The sequence below is a fragment of the Rhincodon typus genome, chromosome 1 (genome assembly GCF_021869965.1).
Source record: "Rhincodon typus isolate 14 chromosome 1, sRhiTyp1.1, whole genome shotgun sequence".
NCBI lineage: Eukaryota > Metazoa > Chordata > Chondrichthyes > Orectolobiformes > Rhincodontidae > Rhincodon > Rhincodon typus.
In genome coordinates, this window is record NC_063332.1 from 20,753,260 (window position 1) to 20,771,283 (window position 18,024).

General features: G+C 44.2%; 1 protein-coding gene across 1 annotated transcript in view; it reads left to right on the top strand.

Annotated features, from left to right (window-relative positions):
• The window catches only part of LOC109916970 (lysine-specific demethylase 3A-like), a 77,549-nt gene that overhangs the window by 24,285 nt on the left and 35,240 nt on the right, over window positions 1-18,024 (top strand). Inside the window, exons 8-13 of the mRNA XM_048603022.1 lie at window positions 1,445-2,172; window positions 3,621-3,822; window positions 5,428-5,642; window positions 9,021-9,173; window positions 9,898-9,993; window positions 15,484-15,611. Of these exons, the coding sequence (XP_048458979.1) occupies window positions 1,445-2,172; window positions 3,621-3,822; window positions 5,428-5,642; window positions 9,021-9,173; window positions 9,898-9,993; window positions 15,484-15,611 (1,522 nt within the window). The remainder of the gene's footprint in view (window positions 1-1,444; window positions 2,173-3,620; window positions 3,823-5,427; window positions 5,643-9,020; window positions 9,174-9,897; window positions 9,994-15,483; window positions 15,612-18,024) is intronic.

Below are 18,024 nucleotides of genomic sequence, written 5' to 3' on the forward strand. Positions count from 1 at the left end.
CCACAGGAAGTAGTTGATGCTAAAACATTGAATGTATTCAAAAGGTGACTGGATATAGCACTTGGGGCAATTGGGATCAAAGGTTGTGGGGAGAAAGCAGGATTAGGCTGTTGAGTTGGACGATCAGCCACGATCGTGAAGAATGGTGGAGCAGGCTCGAAGGGCCGAATGGCTGCCTCCTGCTCCTATCTTCTACGTTTCTATGTAAGACCATAAAATGTAGAATAGATGTCGGCCACTTGGCCCATCAAATCTGCTCTGCCTGTCAGTGCAGTTATGTTTGATCTGATCATCCTCCGCTCCACTTCCATGCCTTTTCCCTGTAACCCTTGATTCATTTAGTGATTAAAAATCTATCTATCTTCGATATGAATATACTTAAGGACCCAGCCTCTACAGCCCTCCATGATAAAGGATTCCACAGATTCACTGCCTTCTAAGAAGAAATTTCTCCTCATCTCTATCTTCAATGAGCAACTTTTTACTCTGAGGACATGCACTTTGGCTGTAGGCACAAGGGGAAATAACCTTTTACACATTTTGGTTTGTGGGTAATAGAGAAAGCAAATGGAATGTTGGCCTTTATATCAAAGGAAATGGAGCGTTTTTTGCTAAAACTATACAAGGTTTTAGTCAGACCATACTTGGAATACTGAACAGTTTATCTAAGAAAAAGTATACTGGCATTGGTGACAGTCCAGAGGAGGTTCACAAGGGTGATAAGAGGGACTGTCTTATGAGAAAAGATTGTGTAGTTTGGGGCTGTACTCACCCAAATTAAAAGAATAAGAGGGGACCTTATTGAAACATACAAGAATCTTAGAGAACTTGACAGGATAGATTCACAGAGGCTGTTTTCCCTTTTGGGAGACGTTAAGACTAAAGGGCACAATGTCAGAATAAGGAGTTGCAAATTTTAAGACAAATGAGGAGGAATCTCCTCTCTTGAGGGTTGTGAATTTCTGAAATTCTTTGCAGTTTAGCCTTTGTCTTTCAGTGTGTTCAGGGCTAATCAATAAGAGAGTGGAGGGTTATAGGAAAAAGGCTGGGAAGTGGAGTTGAGGATTATCAGATGAGTTGTGATCTCATTGGTTGGTGGAACATAATCGATGAGCTGACTGACCTACTTCTACTCTTTTGTGTCATGTTCTTATCTTTCTTTCAATAACGGGCCCAAAACTTTTTTAATACTCCGTTCCATTTGACTTCTCAGTTACCCGATGACCTTGGATACTGGTTTTTCTGTGATCCATGCCCAAGGACGCCATCATCCCTCTATTGCAGATTTCTGCAGTCTTTTCTGAGTTAGCATTGTCACAACGTGAAATGTAATCATCGACACCATGTGACTGTAATTGTCCCATAGCGAACAGTGTGCATTTCGTCAGCCTTAGTTTTTTTTTCTTTTGGAGAATGCTTGAGAGTTTTTTGTCTTTTCTTTTAGGACGATTGAACAGCAAAGAATGGTGGAAGCGCCGAGTGAAAGGCAGAGTCCTCCAGTTAGTAGCAGCTACGCTAACTCCATCTGTTCGGAATCCGGGCTGTCAAAGCTATTTTTGGGAGGTCAGAATAAACCTCCTTTGCCAGGAGACTGCTCGGATGCTGGTGTTTTTGACGAGAGCAGGTCACGGCCAGGGATTTCCAGTAACTGCCCTGTGGCATCATCATTGGGAAAACCATTTCAGACTTGTGGAAACGGGCGGCCAGAATGGTGTGAGAAAGGGAAACCGCTTCATCAGGAGAAGGTGACAAACGTTCTGATTGCTGATCCTTCAGACTGTGAGCCTTTACTTCCTGTTAAGGCAGATGCCGCAACTAGTATTCAGTCTCAATCATCACAAATGTTTAACCCATCTGGTAGTTTTCCAGTGAGCAAATGTAGTCAGCGAGCTGCCCTGCCTTCAGACCTCTCCAACCATATGGAATCAAACGATGCCAAGGCTTCACTGGTGAATTCCCGACTCTCTGATGGAAGTGAAAGTGATACAGAAAGTACAACAAGTGACTTAAGCTGTTCATCGGGACTGAGTTCCGACCTAGGATTTGAACCATTGACCCCACAAGGTTTGAGGAATTCTTCATTCCACAAGACCTGGTCTCCTAGTCCGAAAAAGAAAGGAGAAGAAGGTGAGCTGCTGAGAAATACTGTCTTCAAAGAAAGAAGAGGCAGAGGTGAGTAGTTTGTTTTGTCAGGTAAAATAAACTCTGAATAAGTAAGAACAGGATACACCATTGAGGTCCTTTTGTGAATTATCCCTTGGGTCTAATCTGCCATTTAGTGGAATGATGGCTGATGCATGGCCTAACAACAAGCAGCTACCTTTGCCCCCATGTCTTGTATATGACTTAATATTTTCATTTAACAAATTTGCCAATTTCTGATTTTTTTTTTGATTGAGCATCAGTTGCCGTTTGTTGAAGAGTTCCAAACTTGCATCACCTTTTGTTTTTGGGAAAGTTTCTAATTTTTTAACCCAAAAGGACTGGCTCTCATTTTTAGATGATGTCTGCTCACTCTAGACTCCGCAAAGACCGAAAATAGTTCCTCTATACCTTTTTTAATAGCCTGAAAGTTTCAGTTGGGTAAGCTCTTATAACCTCTACCCTCCAGGGAATATAGCTGACATGATCGTAAACACTACTTGTGATATAACCCTGGGAGCCCAGGTATTATTATGGGTAGCTGGTTCATCCTTTTTATGAATTTGAGCATCCTGGCATTATCAGTATTTTTGTCCTGTCTGTTTTGCAAGTGGCTACCCGTACACATGAGTTTAAAATGTATGATCTAGATTGTTAAAAGCTTTGTGGGGCAATATTACAGCTAAACCTTACTGTGCTTATGATGCACAGTTGATAACCTAAAGGGTGACTGTGTATTAGGAGGCCCATTGTTCTTTCCCTTGTCATCAGTAATCAGCTTCCTGAGACCCGTGGTAGTGTTCTCCCACAATGCAGCCGCAACAGGCTTGCAGTAATGTGGAAACTAGCTTTCATTACTGAGCTGGTGCCCTTGTTAGCTTAACATCCCAACTGTTGTAACCCTTGTTCTGATTTAGTCTTTAAAATCATTCAGGTAGCACTCCTGGGTATTTGCATAATTGGGCAGTAGATGGTTTAATAGGCATCCATGGTTAAATTAGATTTTAACTTGCACAGTGAATTGCTTGGGGTGTGCTAAATTGGTGGAGTGACAGACTCCAGCAGTTTCTTTGGGAGTTCCAATCTGGCTTTTTTTGACTGGAGATAGAGGCAGTCCTGGAATGGGGAATTCCTTGCCTAATGACAATGTGGGTTAATCCACAGCAGGTGGACTGCAGCAGTTCAAGAAGGTGGCTAACCACCACTTTCTCGAGGGTAGCTAGAGACAGGTAATAAATGCTAGCTGGCCAGAGACGCCCACATCCCGCAAATGAATAAATTTTTAAAAATCAGCCCTAATGGGAACAGTTGGGTCAGATAGATCACTTGCTGTTTGCAGTGTTCATTATTTGCCTGAAAAGCTGCTTGAGTGTATAAAACAGCTCTGGCTGTGCAGAAGCAATGAGATCCCGTAGTTCTGGGTGTGTGCGTGCAATGAAGTAGGATGCTTTGTTCATGGCTGTTGCTGTATTTTATAGTTGATGCCTCCCAGTCTGTGCTGAATGATGCTCAGAAGGTCCGGGCTTTGCAGCAGAGCGGTGAGTCCTTTCTGCAAGACGGCTCCTGTATTAATGTTGCTCCCCACCTCCACAAGTGCAGAGAATGTCGTTTGTCCAGTTACCACCGACGCAGGGATGAGGCAGACTCCAGTGTCTTCTGCAGGTTCTTCCACTTCAGGAAGTGAGTGAGCATTGGCTTTTCTAATGGACTGAAAGATGCACAAAGCCTTTCTGCTTTCTGTTACTTCACTGTACTTGCATAAACTGAGCACGTTTTTCACCGCAGGCCCAACTATATGTCAGTACCTGCATGCTGTCATGTGCTGCATTGAGCCATTTAGAGCAGTAGGAATTTTTTTTTTGCTCAAATAACCTGTCCACATGAAGAGTGACCATGTGGGCTGAAGCCTGGTCACAGATTCAAGGGAAGGGCTTCAGTGATAATTTTGGAGCATTTACATTCAGTGGATCCCTGTTGGTTATGTGTTATCAATGGAGGGTAACGTGTAATGTGTGCATGCTGTGGCAGTGTACAATTCTTTTAAACAAAGATCTGTCTGCAGAAATCAAGAGTTTAAAATCTATAAATTTAGAATAAAAATGATCGTCCTTGGCTTCTTATGTCATCTGCTTACTCCATGTGAGATTTAGAATACTGGTCTTCTAATTAGAAATGATACTTTGTTAATCATTTAGAGTTTTTAATGTTAAAATTAGATTCTCAAATCATCTGGGGCTAAGTAGATGAGAAAAAGTGTTTTACTCAGAAGTATAAACATATGAATTAGGAGCAGAAGGAGGCCATTTAGCCCCTTGATCCTGCTATTGCCATTCATTAAAATCGTGATCTGATTATAATGTGGAATGCACTGCCAGAAAGGCTGTTGTAAGCGGTAACTTTCAAGGAAATTTGTGTGGGCAGAAGTAGGAGGGTGAGGTAATTGGTAGCTCTTTTCAGAGAACCAACAATGGCACAATGGGCTATATGGTAAAAAATGTGTCTTGCTGAAATGAGACGTTGCTGAAGCTTGCTTTTATCAAGTTGACTGTGAGAATGTCAATCACAGTCATTCATACTACAGGTCGAAAGGGTGCTGATTTGGTTGCAAGGTTGACTCTGGAAGAGGGGTTGCCTTGGAGTAGTCTTGAGGGATTTGTATGCACTCCAGGCTTCTGACATATCAGTTATATATCCCAGCCTTTGACTAATCCAATTAAGCAGCATGTTTCTTTAGCTGTTCCTAGTGGACAGAGCACAGACGGTTCTTGATCAGCCAAAGCCAAGCTGTAGCATGATGTATGTGATTCTGCGATGGGGAAACATGACCTGAACAATCCTGAATGTGTTAATAATGACACGAACAACCAATCAAAGATGATCAATTTTGTAATGGGACACACTTTTTAATCAGCTTGTTCAGATATGTCCTGACCCAGCTCTAGAGCAGGTGGGGCATGAATATGGACCTTCTGGGTCAGAGCCATTGCACCACAAGGGCCCTTTTAAACATTAGTTTGAGTTTCTGCATCAATCCTCCAAGTTGACTTGACAACTGAATCAACATTTTATTTTCTGGACAATAAAATGATTATGATTATTTGAAATTTGGCATTTCTTGTGTTTACTTTGTTGTAAGATAACCTACAGCAACATGTCTTTCTTTTCAACAACATTCAAAGATTCTATCCTTTCCACAGAGTGACTATTTGCAGGCTTGTATCGTAAACCATTTCCCATCATTGAAACGTGGCAGCTCTAAGTTTTTCAATAACATTGTCATTTTAGGTTGCATTTTAACAAACATGGAGTGCTTCGTGCAGAAGGATTCCTCACTCCAAACCAGTGTGATCCAGAATCTTTATGCTTGTGGATGCCCTCTGATGCTAACGTTGAGGGTTTGGACCTGGATACCTCCAAATATATTCTGGCTAATATTGGAGACCACTTCTGCCAATTGGTTATGTCTGAAAAAGAGGCGCTCAAGTTGGTGGAACCTTGTAGTAAGCATTTCTGATGTTTGTTTTTATCATTTTGAAGTTTTGTAATCTGTTTGATGCCGTGATTTTTGTTTTTAAATTTAAGTTCTTTTGACATTGTACCATCGGCCTGTAACAATCCTAACGCAAATTTGTTTGAAAAATCTAGCGCCAAACTTTCAACATTCAACAGTTCTATTAATGAAAGTTTTATTAATGAATGAAACCTCATCTAGTGGAACTATGTAGGAGTTACAAGGTGGTGCCTTTCTCGCAAGCAAACACTGCTGATACTTTTATACCTGTACTCTTTCATTTCTCCTTCTCTCATTATTTCCTCATCTGCACAGCCAATCTAATCTTGAGCATTTAAAATGTTTCTGCCTTGATCACTAACCATGCCACCATCCACAGCTCAGTCCAATGTGTGAATTTTCTCTTGCTCTCTGAATTGACTGAGGTGCTGTCTGGTATGCACTCTGTGTTGTACACTCTCTGAATTTTCAGGATGTGCCAATAATGTGGACCTTTGTTGCTGCATATAATGCTGAGAGATTTCATTAAGGCTTAAATAGGCTCATTGTTAGTTGGTTCTCTCATTCTACATTTTAGAGAAAGCATCATGTCACACATGCTGACATTGGTTTTATCTGCCTTTTTTTTTTAGCTTGTCTGTCATTGTTCCTTCCCTTTTTTGTAATTTCCTAAATAATATGCTTTTTTTTAAACTGCAAACTTTTACTGTACTCTCTCTAGCCAATTATCCAAATCATCAGCATTGTGGAACTTCGTGGGATGATAATATTTTCTTCCAACCTCTCTCCAAAATCTGTTTTAGCTTCCACTGGTAAAATCTATTTTAATCCAGTCCTACCCACGATTCCGTACATCCTCAGTGATCAGAACAAGTTTGTATACTGGTACCTTATACAAGGATGCTGCTAAACTTGGGTTGGTGAGATTATACCCTTAAGGTGGTTCTGCATCTTCTGCTTGCAGTCCAAAGATTTAATGACTTGGCTTTCAGTTGGAAAAGGCAGATCTATAAAGTGATTCAGAGATAGTGGGAACTGCCAGTGCTGGAGAATCTGAGATAACAAGGTGTAGAGCTAGATGAACACAGCAGGCCAAGCAGCATCAGAGGAGCAGGAAAGCTGACGTTTCGGGTCTAGACTTTTCTTCAGAGAAAAATTTTTTTTAATCAGATTGTTATCTCCGATCTATAAAGTGAACTTTTTATATCTACCTTCACCTTCGAGGAAGAGGATAAAATGAATGTAAATGAGGTATCAGAATAAATTAAGGAAATTTATAGATTAAATTTAAGTGAAGAAATAAAATAATAGTAATGGAGAAAATAATGGGATTTAAGATGGACTGGAGCACTGCCTTCCCAGGAATTCAGGAATTTATTCAGGAATTGCCTGTTTTTGGATTGTAAGTTACAATTGTCACCCCATTATTGAAGGGGAAGTTAGAAACCAGGTGACTGCACATGTGTCAGATTGTCAGGAGTTAGGAGAGAGTATCAAATTTTGTCAGCAGTTGCAGAGTAACTGAACAATTAGAGAAATTATATGGAGCATGGAGTTGGGAAGCATAAGTCATGTCTGATTAATCTGTGATGAAGCAGGAGGGTACTAACCTGTTGGGTAGGGGCTGTGTATAGATGCTGTTAGTATGAACTTCCAGAAAGCATTTGATAAGGTTCTGTGCAAAATTATTAGCAAAATTGAAATGGAAGGTAACCTTGTGAAAAGGGTTTGTTTAAGAGGTTGGAAACAGCTAAGGAAGAAACATTCTCATGTCAGGATGTGGAAAGTGGTGATCTCTATTATGGCCTCACATTTTCACCATGCAGATTAATGCCTGGATGAAGGTATAGTCTGGAGAATTGTATATCAGTGTTTACAAATGATACTCACTCAGGCGTAGTCGGTTGTGCAGGTGGGAACTCGAAGTTGCAAAAAAAAAAAAGTCAGAGTGCATGGAAAAACTGTAGTGCACAGAATTCAGTGTGAGATCACATCCACTGCATTCAGGAAGGATGCATTAGAATCTGGTGGGAAGCAAGGAAACCTGAAAGAGCACAGCAATGGGGGAAGCCAGACCAGTCAGCCCCTCAAGCCTGTTCCCATCAGGCAATTTGGCTCATTTGTATTGTCACCTGAGGTTTACTAATACTGTTCAACCTTCATTTTGTTCTGCACTCTGAAACCAGTTGACTTTCAAAAATGCAGCTTTTTTCCTATTCACATTGGGTTATGTTTTTGCTGCAGTCCTAATTAAGGTGAAAGAGCGCTCACTTTTAATGCATTTGTAGTGCATGTTCCTGAGTTTCCTGTGTGTGTCTTTTTAAAAATGTTTTTCTGCTCAAAAATCTTGCTCCTTCACCTTTAGATCAAACAAACGAGATGTACCGGGATTTCTGAACCTTGGTGACATTCTACCTAAGAAGGACCAAAGCTATTGTCAAATTTAAAATTTAAGACTTGAGGGGATTAAAAAAATTCATATTATAGGAGTACACAGGATTGTTTTGAGTTGAAAGGAGGTAGATCAACTCTAATGTCTCGCCTCACCATCTAATTGGATTGGGATCAAATCTAAATTGCATCCTCTCTCATTTTAAGGACCTTGTTTCTAATAGACTGTGTGGTTCCTAACGAACTGTAGTTTCGTCAAACTTAACTACCTGCTCAGCACCTTTTTGAGGTGTATGGCATTTGATATTTGGTTTTAATAGCATGGCATTCTCTGTAGGAGCTCAGCAGCAGTCATCTCTTGCTGCAGTCAAACAGGGCCTTGGTGAGACCACAGCTGGAATATTGTGTGCAGTTTGAGTCTCCTTATCTGATGAAGGATGTTCTGGCTATAGAGGGAGTGCAGCAAAGGTTTACCAAATTTGATTCCTTGGATGACAGAACTGATGTAGGAACAGAAACTGGATTGGTTAGGACTATATTCACTAGAGTTTAGGATGGGTATGGTGAGAATCTCGTAGAAACCTTAAAAAAAAAAATTATAACAGAACTCGACAGTTTGTATGTAGGGAGGATGTTCCTGATGGATGGGTAGTCCAAACCAGGGGTCGCAGTCTAAAGAAATGGGGTAGACCATTTAGAACAGAGATGAGGAGAAATGTTTTCACCCAGAGAGAGGTGAGCCTTTGTGCTACAGAAAGTAGTTGAGGCCAAAATGTTTAATGTTTTCAAGAAGAAGTTATATATAGTTCTTAGGGCTAAAGATCGTAGGGCACAGGGAGAAAGTAGGAACAGGGGACTGAGTTGATGACCTTCCTCCTATTTTCTAGGTTTCTGTATTTTCCAATTTCTCTGCAGTAAAGTGTAAAGCTAGGGCAGGAGAAGGGTCTTGTTCATTTCTGTCACTACGCTCCTTTAGAAAGAATCGCTTGGAAGCGTGCGGTCCGAGGAATTCGGGAGATGTGCGATGCCTGTGAGACGACCCTCTTCAACATCCACTGGGTGTGTCCCAAGTGTGGTTTCGGGGTGTGTCTTGACTGCTACAAGATGAAAAGGACCAATCCACAGCAAGGTAATCTGAGGAAACTGAACTGGACGACGATCTTCAGTGAGATCATATAGACTCCTGATACAAGTGCTCGCTTTGGTGCAATGTTCTTCATTGTACCAATGGCCAAGCAGCAGAGATTTATTGAATGTTGCTGTCTGAAATATTCCATCCAGTTCCCTGATGATCTGAGTGTTTTGACAGTGAGATGTCTCCTAGGGTTTCCTCAAGATAGAGGAGTGCTGTAATGCAACTTCTGCCCACTTTGCATACAAAGATTGGACGAGGTCCTGGAGATGCTTGGAGCAGCAGACCTGACTGGGACAGAAGGTCTCTGCCTCTCTCCACCCCAGGTCTCCTTAAGTGCTTCTTGACTATTGGAGTCAGTGTTGACGCTGATGTAGTGGGCTCTATTAGGAGTGTCATTGTTCTGGAGTCATGTTTTTGACCAGTGCAGACATGATAGGCTGAAGGGCCTTCTGGTGTGCTGCAGACCTCTATGACTCAATGTCCAAGCACTTCTACAGCTCCAGCTGTTTACCTCTAACTGGTCTTTTTTTTGACCTGTAGGTCGTTGTGTGTATTTGGTAAATAACGAACCAGACAGATGCGTTGTATGTAATATCGTTGGGGAAATGTCTTTATTGCAGAAGCTGAAAGAGGAGTACATTTTAAAAAAAAAAAAAAAAAAAAATCTTTTCCATCTTGCTCCTGCTCCCCCACCACCCTCCCCACACATGATGCACAGATTACAAAGAGGAGATGTTTTCTTGGTTGAGATGTGCTAACGGCCGCATCCATGAACCAAAGAAGCTGATGCCCACACAGATCATTCCCGGCTCAGGTAAATGAGTGTTTAATCCAGTGGGTTTACATGATTGTGAAGACTGTGTTTGTTTTGTCTTAGAATCCATACAGTGTGGAAACAGGCCATTAGGCCCAACAAGCCCACACCAACCCTCCAAAGACCCATCCCCCTACCCTATCCCTGCATTTCCCATTGCTAACGCACCCACCCTACACACCTCTGAACGCTATGGGTAATTTGGCATGGCCAATCCACCTCACCTGCACATCTTTGGACGGTGGGAGGAAACTAGAGCACCCGGCAGAAACCCACACAGACACAAAGAGAACATGCACACTCCACACAGACAGTCACCCGAGGGTGGAATTGAACCTGGGTCCCTGGTGCTATGAGGCAGTGGTGCTAGTCACTGAGCCACTGTATCACCCTTTTGTTGAATAGTCGCTAGGTCACTGAGCTTGAGGGTGTCTCCTGAAGTGTCATACAGTATAGCAACAGGCCCTTTGGCCCATTGTATCCATGCCAACCAACAAACATTTCATTAATCCCATTTACCTGCACTTGGTCCATAGCTCACTATGCCCTGGTATTTTAAGTGTTCATCCAGATGCTGCTTAAATATTGTGAGAGTACCTGTATTCACCATCCTCAGCATGTTCCATATTTCTACCACCCTCAGGCTGAAAAGAATTTTCTCTGCTCCCATCTAAACCATTTACTCCTCACCTTAAATGTATGCCCTCTGGTCTTAGACACATCTACCGTGGGGACAAGATTCTCATGTTCTACCTCATCTATGCCTCTCATAATTTTGCACGTCCAATCTATCCAGTTTCTTCTCCTGTCTGTGACTTTCCATCCCAGGCAACATCCTAGTGAATCTCCTCTGCACCCTCTCCAGTGCAATCACATCCTTTCATTAATATGGCAACCAGAACCGCACACATCATTCCATCTGTGGCCTGACCAATGTTTTATAAAGCTGCAACAAGACTTCCTTGCTGCTATGTTCTGTGCCCCACTTAATGAAGGTAAGCATCCAGTATGCCGCCTTCACCACCCTGTCTACCCGTGCTGACACCTTCAGGGATCTACGACCTTGTACATCAAGGTCTCTTTGTTCTTCAGTACTCTCTAAGGACCTACCAATCGTTGTGTATGTCCTTCCTTTATTAGACCTCCCAAAATGCATCACCCCACACATATCAGAATTAAATTCCATCTGCCATTGCTCTGCTCAATTTACCAACTGATCAGTATCAAACTGTAGCCTGAGACCACCCTCCTCACAATCAACAAAACCCCAAATTTTCATGACCTATGCAAACTTACTAATTATACCTTCTACATTCACATCCAAGTCGTTCCTCTACATAAACAACGAGGATCCTAGCACCAATCCCTGTCTGTAACCAATGGTCATAGGCTCCAATCACAAAAACAACCCTCAGACGACTGAGTGTGTGGAGTTTGCACACACTTCCCCCATGTCTGCGTGGGTTTCCTCTGGAAGTCCAGGTTTCATGCCGCAGTTCAAAGATGTGTAAGTTATGTGGACTGGCCATGCTAAATTGCCCATAGGGTCGAGAGATATACAGGCGAGGTGGTTTAGCCATGGGAAGTAAAGTTACAGGGATTGGATCTGGATTGGATGCTCTTTGGCAGGTTGGTGTGGACTCGATGGGCCAAATGGCCTCCTTCCACATTGTCGGGATTCTAGGAACTCAATCCTGAGATAAAGTGCTTATCTTATGCAAAAAGGTTGAGCAGTTTGGGCTGATACACTTTAGAAGAATCAGAGGTGTTCCTACTGATACATGTGAAGATCTCAAGAAAATTTTATAGGTTTGGTGCCAGGGAGATGTTTCCTCCTCAGGGAGACCAGAACTAACTTCAGTAGTTCAAGTTTCCCTCAAGAGACACATGAGGGGATTTTTTTTTCCCCAGCTGTGGAATTCTCTTGCCAAGAAAATGTTGGAGGCTGGGTCATTAAATTTGGTTAAGATGGTGTTGGCTGTATCTTTGATAGACAAGGGAGTTGGGGGCTATAGGGTTTGACTGGAAGGTGGAGTTGTGATCACAACCAGATCAGCCATGATCTCGTTAAACGTTGGAACAGATTCAGGTCACTCCTGTTCCTATGAGAATAATTTTGCCAACAGTAGACTGTTTTCCCAGAGTGTATAGTTTAGCCTCTGGTTTGTAAATGACTGAAGCTGTGCTCTAACATACAACTAATTAATGAAAATGTTAAGTGTCCTTAAGAACATTGCTAACAACCTGTGCATGTATTTCTAAATCAGTACATAGCTTCAGGTGAATGCAGCATTTTCCGTTGCCTTGATATTCGCACAAACTGGCAGTAGGTTTTAGATTATCTTTTGAGTAAGTCTGTCTTGTGCAGTGAACAAAGTTTTAACTTGCCTGTCAGTGATTGAACTGTGCTATCTCAAAACCATTACCACTCCCAGCTGCTTTTTGGATTCCAACTGGGCAGAGCCCTAACTTTGCTCCTGCTTGCTGACTTCCAGTAATAATTGTGTATACACCTGATGCAGTTTAGCAACAATCTGAATATATGTGAATCCATTAAATGCAGGGATTAACTGAGGTTGAGACAACAAGGTGCAGGGCTGGATGAACACAGCAAGCCAAGCAGCATCATAGGAGCAGAGAGGCTGACGTTTCGGGCCTAGACCCTTCATCAGAAAAGGGGGAGGGGAAGGTGGTTCCGAAATAAATAGGGAGAGAGTGGGAGGCGGATAGAGGAGAGGATAGGTGGAGAGGAAACAAACAGGTCGAAGAGGCGGGGATGGAGCCAGTAAAGGTGAGTGTAGGTAGGGAGTTAGGAAGGGGATAGGTCAGTCCAGGGAGGACGGACAGGTCAAGGGGGCGGGATGAGGTTGGTCGGTAGGAGATGGAGGTGCGGCTTGAGGTGGGAGGAGGGGATAGGTGGGAGGAAGAATAGGTTAGGGAGGCAGGGACGAGCTGGACTGGTTTTGGGATGCGGTAGGGGGAGGGGAGATTTTGAAACTTGTGAAATCCACATTGATACCATTGGGCTGCAGGGTTCCCAAGCGGAGTATGGGTTGCTGTTCCTGCAACCTTCGGGTGGCATCGTTGTGGCACTGCAGGAGGCCCAGGATGGACATGTCATCTGAGGAATGGGAGGGGGAGTTGAAATGGTTCGTGACTGGGAGGTGCAGTTGTTTATTGCGAACTGAGCGTAGGTGTTCTGCAAAGTGGTCCCTGAGTCTCCGCTTGGTTTTCCCGATGTAGAGGAAGCCACACCGGGTACAGCGGATGCAGTATACCACATTGGCAGATGTGCAGGTGAACATCTGCTTGATGTGGAAAGTCTTCTTGGGGCCTGGGATGGTGGTGAGGGAGGAGGTATGGGGGCAGGTGTAGCACTTCCTGCGGTTGCAGGGAAAAGTGCCGGGTGTGGTGGAGCTGGAGGGGAGTGTGGAGCGGACAAGGGAGTCACGGAGAGAGTTGTCCCTCCGGAAAACAGATAAGGGTGGGGAGGGAAAGATGTCTTTGGTGGTGGGGTCGGATTGCAGATGGCGGAAGTGTCGGAGGATGATGCGTTGGATCCGGAGGTTGGTGGGGTGGTACGTGAGGACGAGGGGGATTCTTTTTTGGTTCTTATTGCGTGGACGGGGTGTGAGGGATGAGGTGCGGGAGATGCGGGAGACACAGTTGAGGGCGTTCTCGACCACCGAGGAGGGGAAGTTACGGTCCTTGAAAAACGAGGACAACTGAGATGTACGGGAGTGGAATGCCTCATCCTGGGAGCAGATGCGGCGGAGGCGAAGGAATTGGGAATAGGGGATAGCATTTTTGCAGGAAGGTGGGTGGGAGGAGGAGTATTCTAGGTAGCTGTGGGAGTCGGTGGGCTTGAAATGAATATCGGTTTCTAGGTGGTTGCCCGATATGGAGACAGAGAGGTCCAGGAAGGGGAGAGAGGTGTTAGAGATGGTCCAGGTAAACTTAAGGTTGGGGTGGAAGAAAAAAAAAAAAAAAAAAAAAAAAAAAAAAAAAAAAAAAAAAAACGAGGCGGCGCCGATACAGTCATCAATGTAACGGAGGAAGAGGTGGGGTTTAGGGCCGGTGTAGGTACGGAAGAGGAATTGTTCCACGTAACCTACAAAGAGGCAGGCGTAGCTTGGGCCCGTGCGGGTACGCATGGCTACCCACTTTGTCTGTAGGAAGTGGGAGGAATTGAAAGAGAAGTTGTTGAGTGTGAGGACGAGTTCAGCTAAGCGGATGAGGGTGTCAGTGGAGGGGGACTGGTCGGGCCTGCGGGACAGGAAGAAGCGGAGGGCCTTAAGGCCATCTGTATGGGGAATGCAGGTGTAGAGGGACTGGACGTCCATGGTAAAGATGAGGTGTTGGGGACCGGGGAATTGGAAGTTCTGGAGGAGGTGGAGGGCGTGGGTGGTGTCACGGACATAGGTAGGGAGTTCCTGGACCAAGGGGGAGAAAATGGAGTCTGGATAGTTGGAGATCAGTTCGGTGGGGCAGGAGCAGGCGGAGACAATGGGTCGACCAGGGCATTCAGGTTTGTGGATTTTTGGAAGGAGATAGAATCGGGCAGTGCGAGGTTGGGGAACGATGAGGTTGGAGGCCGTGGGTGGGAGGTCACCAGAGGTGATGAGGTTGTGGATGGTTTGGGAGATGATGGTTTGGTGGTCGGGGGTGGGGTCATGATCAAGGGGGCGGTAGGAGGTGTTGTCGGAGAGTTGGCGTCTGGCCTCGGCGATGTAGAGGTCAGTGCGCCATACTACAACTGCGCCTCCCTTGTCCGCGGGTTTTATGGTGAGGTTGGGATTGGAGCGGAGGGCTGCACGTTCTGCAGGGGAGAGGTTGGAGTGGGTGAGAGGGGTGGAGAGGTTGAGGCGATTGATGTCTCGACGGCAGTTGGAGATGAAGAGGTCGAGGGAGGGTAGGAGGCCTTGAGGTGGTGTCCAGGAGGAGGGGGTGTGTTGGAAGCGGGAGAAGGGGTCAGTAGAGGGAGGGTTAGGTTCACAGTTGAAGAAGTAAGCGTGGAGGCGGCAGAAAAACTGCTCTATGTCCAAGCATGAGCGGTATTCGTTGATCTGTGGGTGGAGGGGGACAAAGGTGAGCCCTTTACTGAGGACTGACCATTCGTCCTCAGTAAGGGGTAGGTCTGGGGGGATGGTGAAGACTCGGCAGGACTGGGCGCTGCTGTCTCCTCTGGAGTTGCTGGCTGTGGAGGCTGTGGGCGGAATTGCGTCGGCTGTGGGCGGAGTTGCGTCCGCGTCGGTGATGGGCGGAGCGGCGTCGGAGGTAGGAGGAGCGGAGTAGGCGGCGGCAGGAGCGGTGAGGGTGGTCGCGACTTCAGTCGGTGGCAACGGCAGCGATGGTGTTTGCTGTCCCGGAAGTGGGGACCCCGGAGGTGGCGGATGTGACGTCATCTGTGCGTTCTTTCTCGTGACGATATTGCTGATCCATTCAGATGACCACCTACTTAATCCTTGTGTCTTTTCCATTTTGTTTCAGCCCTGTATCAGATTGGAAACATGGTTCATTCTACAAGAGGGAAATGGGGCATAAAAGCCAACTGTCCTTGTACAATGAGAAAGAACAAACCATTGTTTAAACCTCCTGTGGCCAGTGAGGAAAACCAGGTATAGGATGTAAAAATTTATTAGAAGTTTTTTTTATCATTTTAGTTGTTGCAAATATTCTGCTAATTCAGTGTGCAGACCTTCTTTAAGGCAGTAATGTTGGATGGCTGCAGATATGTCTCCCACATTCCCATTGATCTACACTCAGATGATTAGACCTTGAGCTGTGGCTCTGTAGGTAGGACTCCCCATGACCCTCACATCTGTGCACATTGTCACACTACAGGTTGTTGGCATTTGCTGTGTGCCAACTTCAGTGCCATCTTTCCCACGTTGCAGCAGTGACTGCACCTCAGAAATGCACAATGCTTTCTGAACATTGACGCTATCAGGTGTGCATCACTCCCTCTGTGATATCAGCCTAGATTGTGTGCTCTCGACTCTCTGGCATGCATCCACGATCTCCTGAATCAGATAGCAGAAATGACAATACCATCAACTGCTAGTGTAAAGGTCTCAGTAATTTTTTATTTCATGATTTAATGAGACTCGCACAGACCTCACGATAGTGGAATGATTTGGTCTCAACTATTTTTATTCTTAATTGACTTCTGTTTCAATTCTTCTCCATTTGTTTGAACCTGAAGTTAATTTGCATGGCTGAGATTGAAGGGAACAACTTTGTGCGGCCTGCTCTTCTGTATTATTGAGTGCCTTTATGAAGTTTGCCAAAAGAGAGTCAGTCTTCAGCCTGGTACAACGACTAGATCATCTCCTGTCGCAGTATGGGACAGGACAGTGACTCTGCTGGGTTTGAGCCTATTTTGCGTATCGTTCATTTGCTGTTTCTTTCCCTTGGGTTCTGTTTCTCAACTGTTGTCTCTATCTCAGTGCAGACAAAATGCTGCTTTTGAGTGAGGTACTAAAAACCAGTTTGACAAACATCTAATGGAAGTAATCTGGGGTTTTTCATCATTAATCTGCACTTTCCTCCACTCCTGTCATTGTTTTGAAGTCCTTACTCCCCCACCATCCCATTCCCATATGTGATGTCCTTTAAAAGGGGTATTCTAGAAGTGTATTATGTTATGAATAGACAAATTTATTAAGATCCTTTTGAGGAGATATCAAGTATGATAGATAAAAGGGTACCAATAGATATAATACATTTGGAATTTTGTTTTTATTCATTCATGGATGAGGGCGTCACTGACCATCACTATTCACCCAGGGGGCAGTTAAGAGTCAACCACATTGTTATGGGCCTGGAGTCACATGAGTCTAGATCAGGTAAGGATAGCAGTTTCCTTCCCTAAAGGACGTTAGTGAACCAGATGGATTTTTCTGACCAATCAACAATGGATTTATGGTCATCTTTAGGCTGTTAATTCCAGGCTTTTATTGAATTCAAATTCCACCATCTGCCTTGGCAGGATTTGAACCTTGTCCTGAGAATACTATCTGGGTTTCTGCATTAACAGTCCAGTGATCATACCACTAAGCCTTTGCCAGAGGGCATTTTTAAAGTAATACATAGTCTACTATTAAGATTCGGAGTTTTAGGGTGGTATATTACCATGGTTATAGGATTAGTTAACTAATAGAAGGCAGATTGGTTAAGAGGGGTATTAACAGGATGATGACCTGAGCTAGTGGAGTGTCCCAGGGATCAGTGCTGGGGCAACAGTTATTTGGAATATATATTAATGATTAGGTAGGAAACTGAATTTACTAAAGCCAAGTTTGTGAATGATACAAAAATAGGTGGGAATGGAAGTGATGAGGATAGGCAGTGGCCTAGTGGTATTATCACTAGACTGTTAATCTAGAGACCCAGATAACGTTATGGGGACCCGGGTTCGATTCCCGCAACGGCAGATGGTGGGATTTGAATTCAGTACAATATCTGGAATTAAGAATCTGATGATGACTCTGAATCCATTGTCGATTGTCAGGAAAAACCCATCTGATTCACTAATGTCCTTTAGGGAAGGAAATCTGCCATCCTTACCTGGTCTGGCCTACACGTGACTCCAGATCCACAGCAATGTGGTTGACTCTTAACTGCTCTCTGGGCAATTAGGGATGGGCAATAAATGCTACCTAGCCAGCGATGTCCTCATCCTGTGAATGAATAAAGAAAAGTAGTAAGATGGAGAGGTAGACAAGTTAAGTGAGTGGGCAAAAACTTGGTGGATGGAATATAAGGTTTGGGAAAACACGAGTTATGTATTTTGACAGGAAGAATAGAGGAACCGAGTATTATTTAAACAGGGGAAAAAACTGCAGGAAGCTGCAGCACAGGGATTTAGGAGTCCTTTTCCGTGAAACACGTTACCTGCTGAACTTGGATTCCAGTTTTTTAATCAGGGAGATAAATGAAACATTGGCCTTTAATTCAAAGGGAATGGGATGTTAAAAATAGGACGGTTTTGCTCAAACTGTACAAGGCACCAGTGAGACTGCACTTAGA